Below are 13,989 nucleotides of genomic sequence, written 5' to 3'. Positions count from 1 at the left end.
CGCATTTGGTCGCATTCAAGCGCGCGTGGTCTATCGGATCCGACGACAGCGCTATCGTTGCCGGCTGCTTTCTAGCCGTACGTGTTGCCTGGTAAGCTCAGCCGCTTAGGATCCATCGCGCGCATGCAGATGAGGATGCTATGGCTCGTGCCATGGCATCCGCGGCGGCTGTGCGAATAGGCGAAGAAACGAACGTTTGCTGTCGTTCTGTACCTAAAGCAATCCATAGCGAAGGGTAGGATCACATCGTGGGCCCCCTGCGCGCAGAGTCGCTAAGATATGACAGATTGTAATCTAAACCGTTCGAAGGATTTTCCTTCCTACGCACTCTTTTTTCGCAGAAACGCGGCAGTTTTTGAGTCCTCGACTTATAGCGTCCTACGAACGTTAGAGTCAGTTCCTACGCATCCGCTTTTTGTTTCGCGGGAGTTAGATCGAGTTTTGATTCAAGCCAAACGGCTGTATCAACTATAAAATCAACTAACTCGAGCGACGCGGTTATTTTAGGCTGTGCGTTTTTTCCATTCTCGTGGGAGTGGTCGATATTGCGAACAGACGTCATTTTCACAGCAACGGCGGGAACACTTGCAAGAAGGTCGGCCTCCTGAAGGCCTACGTTTCCTTGGAAATTGTTCTCGTGCTTTTGACCATCTTTGTCCTGATGGCAATACTCGTACTGAGCTTTCGAGGCAGCATGATGCAAATGCACAAGCGACGACGTGTCGTTCCACTCTGGATGCTCACCATCATCCTAATGATTCTTGTGGGCCATACTCGGCTCGGTGTGGACGTTCGGCTTTGGATTGCAGCCGGAATGTGCCGACGCTCTTGAGTCACACAAGCGCATCGTTTCTCTTCTCATAGTCGCCGTAGTTGGCCAGTGGTTCATGATAGCTGTTCTTTTCACTTTGCTCTACTGCATCTACTCCCGCGTTGGGAATGTGTACGGAGACGAACGTGGTCGTCGAAGAGGGGCGGACAGTCGTCGCCGAATGTCAATCTATCGGCAGACAAGCGAAATCTGGACAAAGACCTGGGAACGGCGTTGTCAACTTCTCAGCTGTCGTTGTTTTCGTTGCTCAGACAAAAATTCGTTGGAGAATAATTTCGCTTTTACGGAAATTAGCCAGCTCTTAGTGAGATACTTTGGCGACTTTGATTTAGTGCCAACGGACATAGCAGCGGGATTGATACTCTTGAGACGCACGTATGCAATAGCTAAGAGAAAGATACAGTCAAAAAGTGGAATTACTGTGGTAATAATATGATCACGTGGAGTTTAGAAGTAACGTCTTTGTTTCATCTTAGAATGCTCTTGGTTGCAGTTTTCAAAGGTTACCTATTCCTCTTCACGGAACGTTGGAGAACGACGAGATAGCGTTGCAAGATCTTAGTTATTATTCCAAGTACATGGCCGCCGCCTATGGCTGGTCCATGTTTCAGCAAATGAATCCAATGTGCAGTTGGTTGTGCAAAGCAGCTGTCAATAGAAACTGCGGATTCAAGTAAGAATCCACTGGCTTCACGCTCAGTGCTAAATTAATTTAGGAGGTCTTTATCAGGTGTTGTTCGGGTTATGAGTGGAACATTCAGGACACGTGCTGTCAATGTAATTTAGCTGCCGTGACGGAGATTGTCGATAAAGACGACGATGCAGAGGTGCTTTATTCCAACTGGAACTCCCAGGTATGATAAGTGAGCCAACAGTTATTATATGCTTGTGCTTAATTAATCATGAATTTTTTATAAGGTTTTTCAGACGCCTTTCTACGTGGCAGCGGACCACGAAAGAAGAAAAATCATTATTTCTGTGAGAGGAACTCGATCGTTTACTGTAATTAATACGCCTGTGGCAATAATGGAATATATTTCAATTAATTGTCTAAAGGATGCGTTGACCGATCTCTGTGCCGATTACATACGAATTCACGTCAAAGGAGTCGACAATGCAAAAGTTCACAAAGTAAGCGTCTATCTGCAGTACGTTTGAGCAAAATTTGACTCTTTACATGCTAGGGAATGTATCAGGCTGCCTCCTACGTGAAAATGACGATGGCATCCAATAATGTGCTGGAAAGAGCAAAAGAAAAGTATCCGGTAAGAGGAGTGCAGCTCTTTTTTATTTAATTAGATCTATACTTTGGCAGGGTTATCAACTTGTGACCGTTGGTCACTCGCTTGGTGCCGGCGTTGCTTCTTTATTGGCTTTGCAGTTTAGAGAAACGCATCCTAATACAAAGTGTTACGCCTATTGCCCACCTGGAGCATTGATGAAGTAAGCACGAATTTATTTTGGTAGATACCTTTTACTATATAAGTCTTAGCCTAGAACTTGCCAAATTTTCGCGGAATTTCATCTTGACTTGTGTAGTTGGTCTAGACGTCGTGCCAAGGTGTGTAATGTATACACAGCAAACCGATTAACTAAGTTTGAATTCAGACTCAGTTTGGCTACAATGGAAGATCTAAAAGAAAATTTGGTGAGGATGATTGCAGCCAGTAAAACTACCAAGGTATTGATTGTATTAGCCACATTTTAAGCATTGCCACTGCAGCGTATTTTTCTAGTGGTCAATCATTTGTCGATCTTGTCCCGGTGCCTGCTGTGGTGCGTACTACGTCTGTGGATGCCACTGCTGTTGCCCCGGTGAAGAAGTGGTCAGCGACGAAATTCTCTATTCGCCTGAAACGGAAGAAAATATAGTCAAGCTGAGGTCTGCCTTTTATCATTTGCAGAGGCAAGAATGTCAGAAAATGGCGGAAGAAAGAATGTATTTGCCTGGAAGAATAATTCATCTGCTGCACCTCGGGTACGCAATATAGGATAGATAGAAGAATTTAACTTTGACTTGTTTTAGTCGCTGTTTTCGAGCCGCTTGGACTAGAACAGAAGACTTTCAGAAAATTGCAATTTCTCCTAAGATGGTGAGCGATCATCTTGTCCACAATGTCACGAAAGCCATCAAATCTGCCATTTCATATCTTGAGCAACAAAAAATAGAGTCGGAGGGAAACGAGTCAGGATGGAAGAAAGGAAAAAGGCGCAAATCATATCGTTTTCATCGAAACTTGAAGTCTACTCTTAGTAATAACTCGGAAGCAGCAGGCAATGAAATTTCCAGGCCGCCCTTGAAACTCAAAGGAATTGTGAACAAGGAGGAAACAGACGACGCATTAGCATTTCATGTCAAAACTCATTCTCAGAAAACAGCTCTCGACAAGTCAAGAGGCCGCCCCTTACCAGTGTACGAAAGTAGTGTGTGAGAGCCAACAAGAAAGCGCTGTAGATTAGACACCTACAATCCTAATTATTATAGACGTAACGCTTATAAATGTACCGGTAGTATTTATACGTGCACAATCCTAATCCGGGCCCAACTCTCGAGTACAGTATGGCCGCCGGTTCGTTGCAGGTTTTTCCCGACGTGCTTCACCTCCCAGGCGTTCATACAGCATTCTATTTAGTGCCACGCCCTTCGACTGCGACCAGGAGACGAGATCTGCAGTTCGCTGCAGCGCTTTGTGGTCGAAAACGAGCTCAAAGCCGCCTTCATCCTAACATGCGTCGGAAGCGTAACACGCGCAACCCTTCGCCTGGCAGACGCAGAGGCAGGAAAAGCAAACAAAGTCAGTCGATTCACACAGCAGAATTAGATAAAATAACGAGAAAACTTTAAATCAAATTAAAAAAATAAATTAATCAAAGATTCTTCCCGGAAGTGGTTGCAGCGAGTGTCTCCACCTTAGATCATGGAATTGAGCGATCGTCACGAAATCGTTTCTCTGGTCGGAACTCTAAACGAAGGCGGTCATCTCCACGCAAGTCTGAGCGATAAGGAAGGTAAAGTCGTGGGAGGTCACGTGATGGGAAATATGATCATATTCACGACGGCCGAGATTGTTATCGGCGAGTGTAGCGGGCTCGCGTTCAAACGGGCCATGGACGCGTCGACGGGATTTTTAGAACTAGAAATAGAAAGTCGAGACACCAGTTAAAATTTATCTAAAAAACGTCTCATATTTTTTCGACTAATTTCTTCTGATCTGGAACGGGCGTCGTTAGTTTGAAATAGTATTTCGATCGAGACGGCCACAGTAGCGAGGCCATGACGACGAGCGAGAGAACGTTGAGAGAGAGCAAAACGCCGACTGTTACTTTGAATTTGTACATGCTACTAACGGCACCAGAGATGATCGCAATCGCGATAGGCAAACAGAGAAACCAGATCGAATAGAGCAGAGAAAATAGGCGATAGAAGACCAACTTCTTTTGCACGTTCTCTTGGAGATAACTCACGCGCAATTCGTAGAGAAACCAAAACCAAAAGACGCAACGCAGAGCCAAAATAATTCCACCGGGAACGGTTTCATAGGGAATCTTTCCCGTCAAATCATCATGTTGAACCTAAGCGAGAGAGAGAGAGAAAAGAGAACAGTTAGCAATAGATCAATGCGTATGTGTATCCTCGTACCGTTACTATGATGAGAAGTATGAGATATAGAAAAACGTATACGCCCCAGATAAGAAACAAAGCTCGCTTTCGTGTTAATATAGTCGTGGTGATGGTCCAGCCTTTGGCTATAAGTAACAGAAGCAACATGAGAAAAGACTGACCGGCGCCCGAAAAGAAGTCGCCTAGAGTAAGCAGAACAGGCACCCCCTTCCCATTCTGCCCGTACACCATATAGTGAACGAATTCGAAAAAGACCGAGACCCACGTGCAGGCGAGACACGTGCTATAGAGATGAATGAGCGTGTGTTGTTGAGCTCCCTTGCGCGTTCGCTGACACACGTGGATTATGGCGAGAAGGGTTAGCGCGAAGAGAAAAGCGATGTACATCTGCAAAATGCCCTGCGTCTCGAACGAGAACTGATAGGTGAAGTAGTCGCGATTGGGACCGAAAGGATTTCCGTTCACTAGCCACATGTCGTATTCGACGTCGATTTGATACCGAGATCCCAGCGAAATGCGTTCCCATTGGCACGGACGCCAATTCGTGTAGTTCGTACCGAGACTGCAGGCGATCAGTATGACGTACCAATTAGACGGCCACGCCCCCGCGTCGACGGAAAACGTCAATTGAGACGCCGTCACCAATGTGACGTTGTGGGGCTGGGTGGGACACGTTGCGTCCTCTTTGCACGGTACGTAGCGAAGGAAATCGGTCGCGTTTGGCCCGTCGCGGTCGCATTCGTCGACGGGCATTCGAGCGACGCGAGAAAACGGTTCCATAATGGCCGAACAGTTGGGTTTTTTTACGTTTCCCTTTACCGCTTCGTACAGCGCCGTTCCTTTGCGATAATAGTCTTCGTTTGCGAATACGAGAGTGAGCTGGTGGGCGAGGAATTGCTTTGGATTCAAATTCGTCACGTTGCCGTACATCCATTGGCCGCTCGAGCCGGCGAACCCGAATTGGGTCACCTCGTCGGCGAAGCGCAGGCTCGACCACTTTCCCGAGCTGTGCATGCCGTCGACGACGCGCGCAAACCCGAAAAGGAGCAGCCAAGCGACGACGGAGCGTCGACGCGACGACACGCCTTCCATCGAAAGCGCAAGCACGTGATCAGAGTCACGATCTCCTTGCGCTCAAGCGAGATCATGGCTACACTGGGGCCGGAGATGAACACCAAGGCTTTGACGAACCTTCACATCGTTGTTTTGAGCGTCAGCTCGCTATCGCTTGTCTGCTGCACGTTCGTCATGGTGACGTACGCTCTTTTGCCGAGACTGCGACGCCATCCGTCTCAACTGCTCTTTTTTCGGTCGAAGAGGCCTCTAATGCGAATTGTGCTTTTTCTCATACTCTTTTTAGAACCGTTTGCGACTTTCTTCTAGCCGGTTTGGGCATTGGCATGTCGGTGTGGCGTCTTGTGAAAACGGAACGCTGCAGCGACTGTCTCGTGCCGAGCATGATATTTCAATTTTCCACGTTTGCGTCGAGTGCCTGGTACGTCATACTGGCCATCGACCTTCTACTCGCAATACGAAACCCATTCAGGTAGATACAGATAGAAAGACATAGATAGATAGATACGAAGTTTGTCTAGTGCTCACAAGGAGTATAACCGATATTATCATTTTCTCGTGTGGACTACAAGCATACTGACAGCAGGCGTACTGGTGATTGGACAGTACCAGGGCAAGTTTCCAATAAACAAACTATAGTCATCAAATGATCAATTTAATTATTTAGGTAATAATAACTTTGGTTTGTGTTGGTTTGACGATGGCCAATGCTTCGTCGATCCCGCCAGCGTCAACGATACGGCAGTCAAATATTTTTACCTCGGCGTGGGTCTCTACTTTGGTCCCTTCTTTCTTCTCAACATCATCACCGTCTCAATCCTCGTCTTCGCTTTTGCCGTCCTACGCAAAGGCCTTCCAGACAGCGACGTGCTCCGACAGCGCGTGCTCCAACACAGCACCGTCTACGTGCTCGCCTTCGCCATACAATGGTTCATCTTTCTCGCTCTCTGGGTCGCCGACTTCTTCATCCAACGCCAGAACGTAAACGACGTCGCAAACGACGTCAGCACGACTCTCGCGACCGCCGCCTCCGCCGTTCTCGGCATCAACGGCCTTCTCGACTTCATCGTCTGGATGTGGACGGGCCGCATCCAATGCTCGGATATTCGACGTCGCGTGGAGCGCATCTCAACGCGACAACGCGCATGTTCCGAGATCGAATCGATGGTGGAGGGAAAACCGTCGCGCGAGCCGCTCATCGTCAGTCCGATGGCCCAGCGGGACGTGAGCGCCGGTCTCCGTCGCGACGCGATGCGTTGCGTCAGCTGGGGCATACTCGACACCGTTTCCGTCAACGCGGCAAACGACGATTTGAACGAGTCCGTTTACGACGTCATTCGACGACAGAAATTGCGTCCGCGCGGACACACGTGCGTGTTCGAGTTTCGCGATTTTGCGCCGGACGCCTTTCATCGTCTGCGCGTCGCGCAGAACATTCAGTGGAGCGACTATTCGCGATCGTTTCAGGATCTCGACAAACTCGAAGATCGCGAGCTTCTCGAGAAATTTACCGACGGTAGAAGCGGCTCCTTTTTCTATTTCTCGCTCGATTCGAGATACATCGTCAAGACGGTGTCGAAAGGAGAGCTCTTCTTTCTTCGAAGCATACTTCCACGCTATGTCGATTATTTGGAGAGAAATCCTAATTCGCTTCTAACGCGCGTCTACGGACTCCATCGCGTGCGTTTGGCGCGCGAACAGGTCGTCATTTCGTTGGCCGTCATGGGCAACATATTTCCGCCGTCCGATCGCGTCAAAGTGAAGGAGAAGTACGATTTGAAAGGATCGAGTATCGATCGGCGCGTTTTGAAACCCGGAAGTGGCGAAGGCAAGCCGCCCAGCGGCGTCACATTGAAGGATAACGATTTGAATAAGACATTCGTTATTGGGCCTGAGAAGAAATCCGAATTGATGTCTCAGTTGAGAAGCGACGTCGCCTTTTTGGCCCAGATAGGCGTGATGGACTATAGTCTATTGGTTGGTATTTCAGAGGGTCGAATGACGTCGAATTCTTCGGATGCCGTTTTTTCGCCGCCGCGAAGCGACTCATTAAAGATGGAGTCAAGTTCCGTCGTCTCGTCCGACGAGAGCATTTTGGAGCAAAACGTTCCTCGTCACATGAGACGAAAGAAACAGCAGCAACAGCAGCGACGTTCTTCCGCCGCTACTTCAATTCAGAAGAGTCGGGCTCCGTCTCATTTGATGGCTTCGACGGAGAGCTACGTCTCGATTTTTATGCGAGACGACGGCGGTGTCAAGTCCGTCGACGGTAAACGAACCTATTATTTCGGTTTGATTGATATTTTGCAGCGGTACACGTGCTCGAAGAAAATGGAGCATTTTCTCAAGGCGAATTGTCTTTGCAAGAACGGTGAGGAAATATCGGCTGTTGACGTTGATTTGTATGCGCGGCGATTTATCGAAAGGATGAATGACCATTTTGAATAATTTCACAATCTGCTACTACTAATGAGACAATGTCATTTTCTAAATTTGTTGAACTAATTATGTCCGATTATAGGTTAGCCGGGATCTTCATATTCGTCGAGTTCTCGGATGTTAATCGGTTTGTCTTCGTCCGCGCGGCTTTGCGGACAAGACACGGCAATTGCAAACGGATTCGTACACACGTTCAAGTACAGGAAATTGCGGAAAATCGATCTACGACGCAGTTTGCCACGCGCGTGCGTACTTCTACTCGTTTTTTCACCCCTAAAGCGACACAATTTGAAGTACGTTTGCAAGAAGCAATGTTTCACACGGCACAATCTATCGTTCAGTCGATCGAAACCAATTCGACTTCAAACGTAAGCGTAGAATTGGGGGGAATTCTAAAAAAAACAACGAATATCGGGAAGTAGACGCTACGTTTCGATGTAGGCCCTCACTTTCCCTCCGGTAATCCCTTCTTCCCATAAGCCCATATAGGCTCGATGACCAATTCGGCCTTTTCGCCGAGAGTCATAGTCAAAAGAGCCTCGTCCCACTGCAAAAAATTTTTCAACGTCTAAATACATTATAGTGATTTTCTACTCACCCCTCGAATCACTTTCCCAGTTCCAACTTTAAATTTTAACGGGTCGCCGCCTCCTTTCTTTTTCTTTGAGCCTATAGCGAAAGACAATACCCCCACACAACGTCAATACACATACATATATGCAATTACCTCCCATATTTGTATCGAATACGGTCCCGTCAGAAAGAGTCCCTTTATAGAAACATCCCACGGTGTCTCCCTTTCGCGGAAACGTGCTTCCGTCTCCTTTTTTCAAGATTTTTTTAGTGTAGCGAGGCTCTTCTTTTTCTTTGGCTGCTCCTTTGGCTGCAAGCCCGACTTTTTCCATCTTTTTAGTCACCTTTTTGACGTCCTTTTTCGCCCCTTCCTCTGCCTCCTCCTCCTCTTCCCCTTCTTTTTTAAATGCCTAATAATAATCTCTTCCAAATTATGTATTATACGATTTGAAATAAATTAAATCCACCTTCAGTTCAAATAGTTTTTGGTATGCAACGACGAGAGCATCCTTCTTAGTGCATTTAGCAATGCTCGCCAATTTTCCGTAGATTTTGTGCTCTCGCAGAAACTGTAGCAAAAAGAAATGATACACTAAAACCGATCTACAGACCCCCGACCTTAATCGATGCGTGCTCTTGCACAAACTGCAATATCTCCTTTTTCGAAACCGCGTCCGTTTTCAGCTGCTCCTCCGTGAACGGAGGATCGGGCTCGGCCATATTTTCCCTGATTTAGCGCACGCACTCAGGTTCGTGGGCGGGGTTCATATCAACGTTTGTGTTCCGACGCACGTGAGATTGCGCTCCCATCGTCTTGTGATCGGACTCCTCGTGAGGACATTTCGAAATGTCGTCCGTCAAAGTGGCAGTTCGAGTGAGACCGCTCAATCAAAGGTAAACTTTGGGCGCGCGAGCCTCGCGCGAACGCGTACAATCGAGAAATAGAACGCCTTTACGAACATTCTAAATGCGCGAGGTGTGTACGTTTCACATAAATCGTTTCTCTATCGCTCACATCCGCAAACCGGACGATCGTCGAAGGGCGAAAAGAAGCAGTCCTCAATAGCTCCGCCCACCGGCTGCACGCGGCACGTGCTGACCTCATCTCTCGTTTTTAGAGAAATCGATCTCAAGTCTCAATTTATTATTGGTATGGATGGTCCCAAGACGAGCATAACAAATGTCAAGGTGAGTGCGAGGGGTAAATAGTAGCCAAATTATTGAGAAATTCGCTTTTCGTCAGACCGACCGCGATCGTGTCAAAGAATTCACCTACGACTATTCCTATTGGTCTGTTTCAAAGGAAGACGAACGTTATGATTCGCAGGAAAAAGTATGTAAAAGAAGGAAGTATATCTTAATTGTTTTTTTTTTCCTTTCAAGGTGTTCTCTGATCTTGGACAAGACGTGCTTAGAAATTCGTTTGAAGGATACAACTCTTGCGTGTTTGCTTATGGGCAAACAGGCTCAGGAAAAACGTACACAATGATGGGAAGTCCGGTGAGTTTTTTCCTCCACCACAAAGAAAACGGTTGGTTCAAATGTTTTTGATCTAGGGTGATATTGGCCTTATTCCTCGAATTTGCAATGTTAGCGAGAGACAAGGAGAAAGAAGGCTCACATAATATATTGCTGCTCTCTAGGGTTTGTATGACCATATTCTAGAACATCAGAACGACGGTTCGTCGTTTCGAACGGAAGTCAGGTAAGAAAAAGCTTTCTCTCTTATAGGCTATAACTCTCATGTAGCTACATGGAAATATATAACGAGAAAGTGAGAGATTTGCTTCGACCCAAGAAGAGAGCAGGAAAAGCGGAGCACAATCTGCGAGTTAGGGAACATCCGAAGACGGGTCCTTATGTCGAAGGTGGGATACTCCAAAAATTAAATAATTAATTAATTGACTCATTTGACTCAGGACTAAGTCAGCATCTCGTCAGTGATTACGAGGGAATTCAGGCTCTAATGGAGAAGGGCAACGAGACTAGGTAGCATACATCGTTGTCAATGAGAACTCCTTTTTTGCTCATTCGTCTTCTTTTAGAACTACGGCTTCGACGAACATGAACGATGTGAGCAGCAGATCTCACGCTATTTTTACAGTCAAATATTCTCAGGTAGGTAAAAAGATTGCATAGACCAACATTTCATTTTTGGAATTCGATTTAGGCTCGTTTTGTCAAGGGAATGCCGTCGGAAACTACAAGTCGCATCAATTTGGTCGACTTGGCTGGAAGGTAGAAGACTATCCCAAATAAAATAAATCTAATTCTTATTTTCTAGTGAACGTGCTTGTGCGACGGGAGCGACAGGAATTCGTCTCAAAGAGGGAGGAAATATTAATCGATCGCTCGTCACTTTAGGAAACGTTATATCTGCACTGGGTAGATATGATGTCCTAGGTGCTGTGGCATTCGAATGCTAATTCGTTTTCGTAGCCGAGCTATCGTCTGCGTCTGCGAAGCAGAAAAAACCGTTTATTCCTTACAGGGACTCGTCCTTGACTTGGTTACTCAAGGACAGTCTGGGAGGGAATGCAAAGACGATTATGGTGGCAGGTGAAAAGACTCTTTTTAATGGAGATATTGGACTTCATAGCGTTTCTGTAGCTATTTCTCCCGCTGATTGCAACTATGCCGAGTCTTTGAGCACGTTGAGGTACGCTGACAGAGCTAAGAATATCGTCAACAGGCCGACAGTAAATGAGGTAGGGGAACTTGTTTTTAATGTAGAACGGCTAAGTGGAGATAGTGCTTTTCTTCTTGTAGGATGCTAATGTCAAGCTTATTCGAGAGCTTCGTGCTGAAATTGAAAGACTGAAAACGTTGATTGCATCGGGTCACGTTGTAAGAAATGATAGAATTTGTTGCAGACGCGTTTTTATTGGTAAAATAGAAGGTGTCTTCATCGCCGGGAGTGGCGGAGAAACTTCACGAAAACGAAGAATTGGTATTAGAGACCGAATGCAATAGAATGACTCCAACTCTAGCGTTTCTTTAGGTTGAAAAGCTGACTCAAAAATGGGCTAGTCGATGGAGTGAGACCCAACGTATTTTGGAGGTTGGTTTAGCATGGATTGTCAGTTTCACCTACGGACTAGTCGTCTCAAATTATAGGACAAGTCACTGGCTTTGAAACGTGAAGGAGTGGGCGTCGTTGTCGATTCGCAACTGCCTCATTTCATGCAAATCTCAACCGATCTTCTTAGCTCTGGCGTCGTTCTTTACCACTTTAAGGTGGGTGAGAGGTTCTCCTGGACTTCTTTAGCTGATTTTTCAATTTTAGGAGGGAAACACTCGTATTGGTTGTGGGGGAAGTGAAAAACACGAACAGGACATAGGCAAGAATAGATTCACAAAGTATCAAACGTTTTCATATACGTTTCCTTTGTCTAGTTTTGACTGCTCCCGGCATAGAGCCGGAGCACTGCGTCGTTGAACATCGTCCAGGCGGAGACGTTCTTCTACACCCCGTCTCTGGAACTTGCCTGGTCAACGCCGCGCTCGTAATGGAGTCGGTTTCCTTGCATCAAGGTGACGACACTTTTAGTGATCCAATTGCCTGTTTAGTGTAGTGCATTCTTCTGCTCTTAGGTGACAACGTTATTCTTGGAAAAACGAACGTATTTCGATTTAATCATCCAGCACAAGCGGCAGTTCTTAGAGAACGAAGAAGGGTGCGTTTACGTACTCAATTGAAACGCTCCTTCTATAAGATTCTTCTACCTTGTAGTCTGTATCACCAACAGAAACGGACGGTGACGACTCTGGGATAATTGATACTCCTCCCATGGCCTCCTTACCGTTTGGCCTCAATCCTATGTTAGCATTTCGAGATGCTGCTGCGAGGACTTACTGATAAAGTTTGTGCGTCTAGAGCTGAGCTGGAGAAGCAACGAATAGAAGAAGAAACGCGTTTAGAGGATGCTCGGTTCGTCTTATTAGAGTACGAGACATTTTTTTTGAGTGCACACATCTATCATCTCTAGGAGGCAACTTGAAATGTTGAGAATGCAAGCGGATATAACTGAAGCGGAGATAGAAACAGAGAAAAGAAAGCATGTTAGAGTGACCGCCGCCGCGGGAGTGTCGAGTTCGACTACGCCGGACGTATCATCGTCTGACGATCGCAGTCAATGTGCAAAAGCCATATCATCGAGTTCGAACAACAGCAGTCTTTCGTCTGAGGACGTCGATACAAAGGCGACGCCAGCAACGACGCCAAGGAAGAGCAGTCGAAGACGAAGTACTCAGAGTCCTCGGAAACATTCTCGAGTCAATAGTCGAGACGAGACGGAAGCGTTCGCCAGAGAGGATCGTCGACTGTCGGAAGAAGTCGAGAAGCTCAATCGGGAGCTGATTGTTCGCGAGGAGGAGCTCGTGAAAGAGAAGGAAACGATTAAGGAGAAGACGGAGGCGTTGGACGAGCTGCTCACGGTGGCTAAGGAACGAGATGAAGAGCTTCGAAAACTCGAGGAAACCAGAGAGGAAGAGCGTCGACGGTTGGAATTGGAAAAAGATGCGGCTGTGATGAAGCTCGAGAAGCAATTACTTGCGGAGAGAAAACGGCACCTAAGGTTTGACGATTTTTTTAATTAATCAATGACAGTATAAGTTCTATTGGCGTTTAGGGATCAAAGGCACGTGCAGTCTTTGATGGAGGCTCAGAGAAAATCGTTCGACGTTAGTCATACATTGTTTGGACTCTTTTTCTGTGCTAATGGTGAATTTTAGATTGTAAATACTTCTCCGCAGAAGAACGAAAAGAAGCCAAGAGAGAGTTTAATCGCGATAGAGATTCCTACCGCTTTTTGGAATGAAACACCGAAAGAGTCGTATCACGCGTACCTAATCAAGGTCAGCAGCTAAGCCAAGCCATGAAAAAATTCACTAATTTCTGCTATAGTTAAAAATCGGTCCTGACATCTGGACGGTGCAGAGACGATACAGCGAATTTCTTCATTTTCACGATGGCATGAAAGAACTCTATCCAGAGGCAAGACGTGCACTGCTTTGGGATTTTCTTCATTCGAGATTTTTGTGTGCAGATGCTTCATCTAGATCGCGACTTTCCGCCGGCAAAGTGGTTTGGAAATAGAAATGCGGAGTTTGTGGAGAAAAGGCGAAAAGGGCTTGAGGTACGTCATTGTTAGGTTACTAAAATCGGTTTGCATTTCTAAATGCTTTATACAGAAATACACGAGAAGGATGCTGCGATGTTGTTCTACAATTCCGGACTGTCAGCTGTCCTTTTTGGTGTCTGTTGACGGCTGCCTCACGAAAGACGCTTTTTGCCAAGAATTTCCCTTTTTTAACGAAGAAGCAAAGCCGTTTACATCTTCGTCCGGACAAAAATCTTTCATCATAAAAAAAGACGCACAGTAGACTCGGTTTTTTTTTATTAGCTTATATATAATTTTGTTCTAGTAGCAAGTACACGTGTAACCAT

General features: G+C 46.3%; 6 protein-coding genes across 6 annotated transcripts; 4 read left to right on the top strand and 2 right to left on the bottom strand.

Moving 5' to 3' along the window:
• The first annotated feature begins 140 nt into the window (after nt 1–140).
• LOC136189110 (diacylglycerol lipase-alpha-like) lies at nt 141–3,286 on the top strand. The gene is made up of 13 exons (XM_065976952.1): nt 141–235; nt 508–782; nt 1,084–1,256; nt 1,309–1,505; nt 1,563–1,686; nt 1,751–1,834; nt 1,889–1,963; nt 2,017–2,097; nt 2,148–2,275; nt 2,325–2,393; nt 2,441–2,513; nt 2,569–2,810; nt 2,859–3,286. The coding sequence occupies exons 1-13, from the start codon at nt 141–143 to the stop codon at nt 3,262–3,264; spliced, it is 2,022 nt and encodes a 673-aa protein (XP_065833024.1). The 3' UTR covers nt 3,265–3,286.
• A 93-nt stretch (nt 3,287–3,379) lies between these two features.
• LOC136189386 (bifunctional protein GlmU-like) lies at nt 3,380–4,490 on the top strand. Its single transcript, XM_065977331.1, has 3 exons — nt 3,380–3,413; nt 3,466–3,627; nt 3,748–4,490. Exons 1-3 carry the CDS (start codon nt 3,393–3,395, stop codon nt 3,994–3,996), a joined length of 432 nt encoding a protein of 143 aa, XP_065833403.1. The 5' UTR covers nt 3,380–3,392; the 3' UTR covers nt 3,997–4,490.
• LOC136189380 (integral membrane protein GPR180-like) lies at nt 3,955–5,556 on the bottom strand. Its single transcript, XM_065977324.1, has 2 exons — nt 4,473–5,556; nt 3,955–4,405 (listed from the first exon to the last, which is right to left on the bottom strand). Exons 1-2 carry the CDS (start codon nt 5,544–5,546, stop codon nt 4,016–4,018), a joined length of 1,464 nt encoding a protein of 487 aa, XP_065833396.1. The 5' UTR covers nt 5,547–5,556; the 3' UTR covers nt 3,955–4,015.
• LOC136189379 (uncharacterized) lies at nt 5,269–8,055 on the top strand. The gene is made up of 4 exons (XM_065977323.1): nt 5,269–5,764; nt 5,815–6,000; nt 6,050–6,141; nt 6,196–8,055. The coding sequence occupies exons 1-4, from the start codon at nt 5,601–5,603 to the stop codon at nt 7,974–7,976; spliced, it is 2,223 nt and encodes a 740-aa protein (XP_065833395.1). The 5' UTR covers nt 5,269–5,600; the 3' UTR covers nt 7,977–8,055.
• Nucleotides 8,056–8,089: 34 nt separating this feature from the next.
• LOC136189387 (kinesin-like protein KIF16B) lies at nt 8,090–13,974 on the top strand. The gene is made up of 28 exons (XM_065977332.1): nt 8,090–9,434; nt 9,659–9,728; nt 9,784–9,873; nt 9,924–10,040; nt 10,097–10,129; nt 10,184–10,245; nt 10,290–10,408; nt 10,460–10,529; nt 10,586–10,658; nt 10,711–10,778; nt 10,825–10,925; nt 10,980–11,099; nt 11,151–11,248; nt 11,310–11,387; nt 11,437–11,490; nt 11,542–11,601; nt 11,658–11,777; nt 11,827–11,881; nt 11,937–12,074; nt 12,135–12,217; nt 12,274–12,362; nt 12,418–12,471; nt 12,530–13,117; nt 13,172–13,223; nt 13,275–13,397; nt 13,447–13,536; nt 13,589–13,678; nt 13,734–13,974. The coding sequence occupies exons 1-28, from the start codon at nt 9,388–9,390 to the stop codon at nt 13,923–13,925; spliced, it is 2,934 nt and encodes a 977-aa protein (XP_065833404.1). The 5' UTR covers nt 8,090–9,387; the 3' UTR covers nt 13,926–13,974.
• LOC136189384 (peptidyl-prolyl cis-trans isomerase FKBP3-like) lies at nt 8,214–9,272 on the bottom strand. The gene is made up of 6 exons (XM_065977329.1): nt 9,159–9,272; nt 9,008–9,109; nt 8,695–8,950; nt 8,566–8,636; nt 8,417–8,514; nt 8,214–8,359 (listed from the first exon to the last, which is right to left on the bottom strand). The coding sequence occupies exons 1-6, from the start codon at nt 9,258–9,260 to the stop codon at nt 8,305–8,307; spliced, it is 684 nt and encodes a 227-aa protein (XP_065833401.1). The 5' UTR covers nt 9,261–9,272; the 3' UTR covers nt 8,214–8,304.
• Nucleotides 13,975–13,989: the final 15 nt, after the last annotated feature.

Source organism: Oscarella lobularis, chromosome 7 (assembly GCF_947507565.1).
Source record: "Oscarella lobularis chromosome 7, ooOscLobu1.1, whole genome shotgun sequence".
NCBI lineage: Eukaryota > Metazoa > Porifera > Homoscleromorpha > Homosclerophorida > Oscarellidae > Oscarella > Oscarella lobularis.
Note: the sequence above shows the minus strand (reverse complement) of the source record. Positions and strands in the feature narration are given on the sequence as shown.

What these genes read in the sequence shown, in the direction of transcription:
- LOC136189110 (XM_065976952.1), top strand. Translation starts at nt 141, where the DNA reads ATGGCTCGTGCCATGGCATCCGCGGCGGCTGTGCGAATAGGCGAAGAA. An exon ending in AATAGAAACTGCGGATTCAA is followed by an intron (nt 1,506 to 1,562) that starts GTAAGAATCCAC and finishes GGTCTTTATCAG; the next exon opens with GTGTTGTTCGGGTTATGAGT. An exon ending in GAGCAAAAGAAAAGTATCCG is followed by an intron (nt 2,098 to 2,147) that starts GTAAGAGGAGTG and finishes ATACTTTGGCAG; the next exon opens with GGTTATCAACTTGTGACCGT.
- LOC136189386 (XM_065977331.1), top strand. Translation starts at nt 3,393, where the DNA reads ATGGCCGCCGGTTCGTTGCAG. An exon ending in TGGCCGCCGGTTCGTTGCAG is followed by an intron (nt 3,414 to 3,465) that starts GTTTTTCCCGAC and finishes CATTCTATTTAG; the next exon opens with TGCCACGCCCTTCGACTGCG. An exon ending in AGGCAGGAAAAGCAAACAAA is followed by an intron (nt 3,628 to 3,747) that starts GTCAGTCGATTC and finishes TCTCCACCTTAG; the next exon opens with ATCATGGAATTGAGCGATCG.
- LOC136189380 (XM_065977324.1), bottom strand. Translation starts at nt 5,546, where the DNA reads ATGGAAGGCGTGTCGTCGCGTCGACGCTCCGTCGTCGCTTGGCTGCTC. An exon ending in TACTTCTCATCATAGTAACG is followed by an intron (nt 4,406 to 4,472) that starts GTACGAGGATAC and finishes TCTCTCGCTTAG; the next exon opens with GTTCAACATGATGATTTGAC.
- LOC136189379 (XM_065977323.1), top strand. Translation starts at nt 5,601, where the DNA reads ATGGCTACACTGGGGCCGGAGATGAACACCAAGGCTTTGACGAACCTT. An exon ending in TCTCAACTGCTCTTTTTTCG is followed by an intron (nt 5,765 to 5,814) that starts GTCGAAGAGGCC and finishes TACTCTTTTTAG; the next exon opens with AACCGTTTGCGACTTTCTTC. An exon ending in GGTGATTGGACAGTACCAGG is followed by an intron (nt 6,142 to 6,195) that starts GCAAGTTTCCAA and finishes TTAATTATTTAG; the next exon opens with GTAATAATAACTTTGGTTTG.
- LOC136189384 (XM_065977329.1), bottom strand. Translation starts at nt 9,260, where the DNA reads ATGGCCGAGCCCGATCCTCCGTTCACGGAGGAGCAGCTGAAAACGGAC. An exon ending in AAAAACTATTTGAACTGAAG is followed by an intron (nt 8,951 to 9,007) that starts GTGGATTTAATT and finishes GATTATTATTAG; the next exon opens with GCATTTAAAAAAGAAGGGGA. An exon ending in AAGGGATTACCGGAGGGAAA is followed by an intron (nt 8,360 to 8,416) that starts GTGAGGGCCTAC and finishes TGTTTTTTTTAG; the next exon opens with AATTCCCCCCAATTCTACGC.
- LOC136189387 (XM_065977332.1), top strand. Translation starts at nt 9,388, where the DNA reads ATGTCGTCCGTCAAAGTGGCAGTTCGAGTGAGACCGCTCAATCAAAG. An exon ending in TTATTCCTCGAATTTGCAAT is followed by an intron (nt 10,130 to 10,183) that starts GTTAGCGAGAGA and finishes GCTGCTCTCTAG; the next exon opens with GGTTTGTATGACCATATTCT. An exon ending in AAAGGCGAAAAGGGCTTGAG is followed by an intron (nt 13,679 to 13,733) that starts GTACGTCATTGT and finishes TGCTTTATACAG; the next exon opens with AAATACACGAGAAGGATGCT.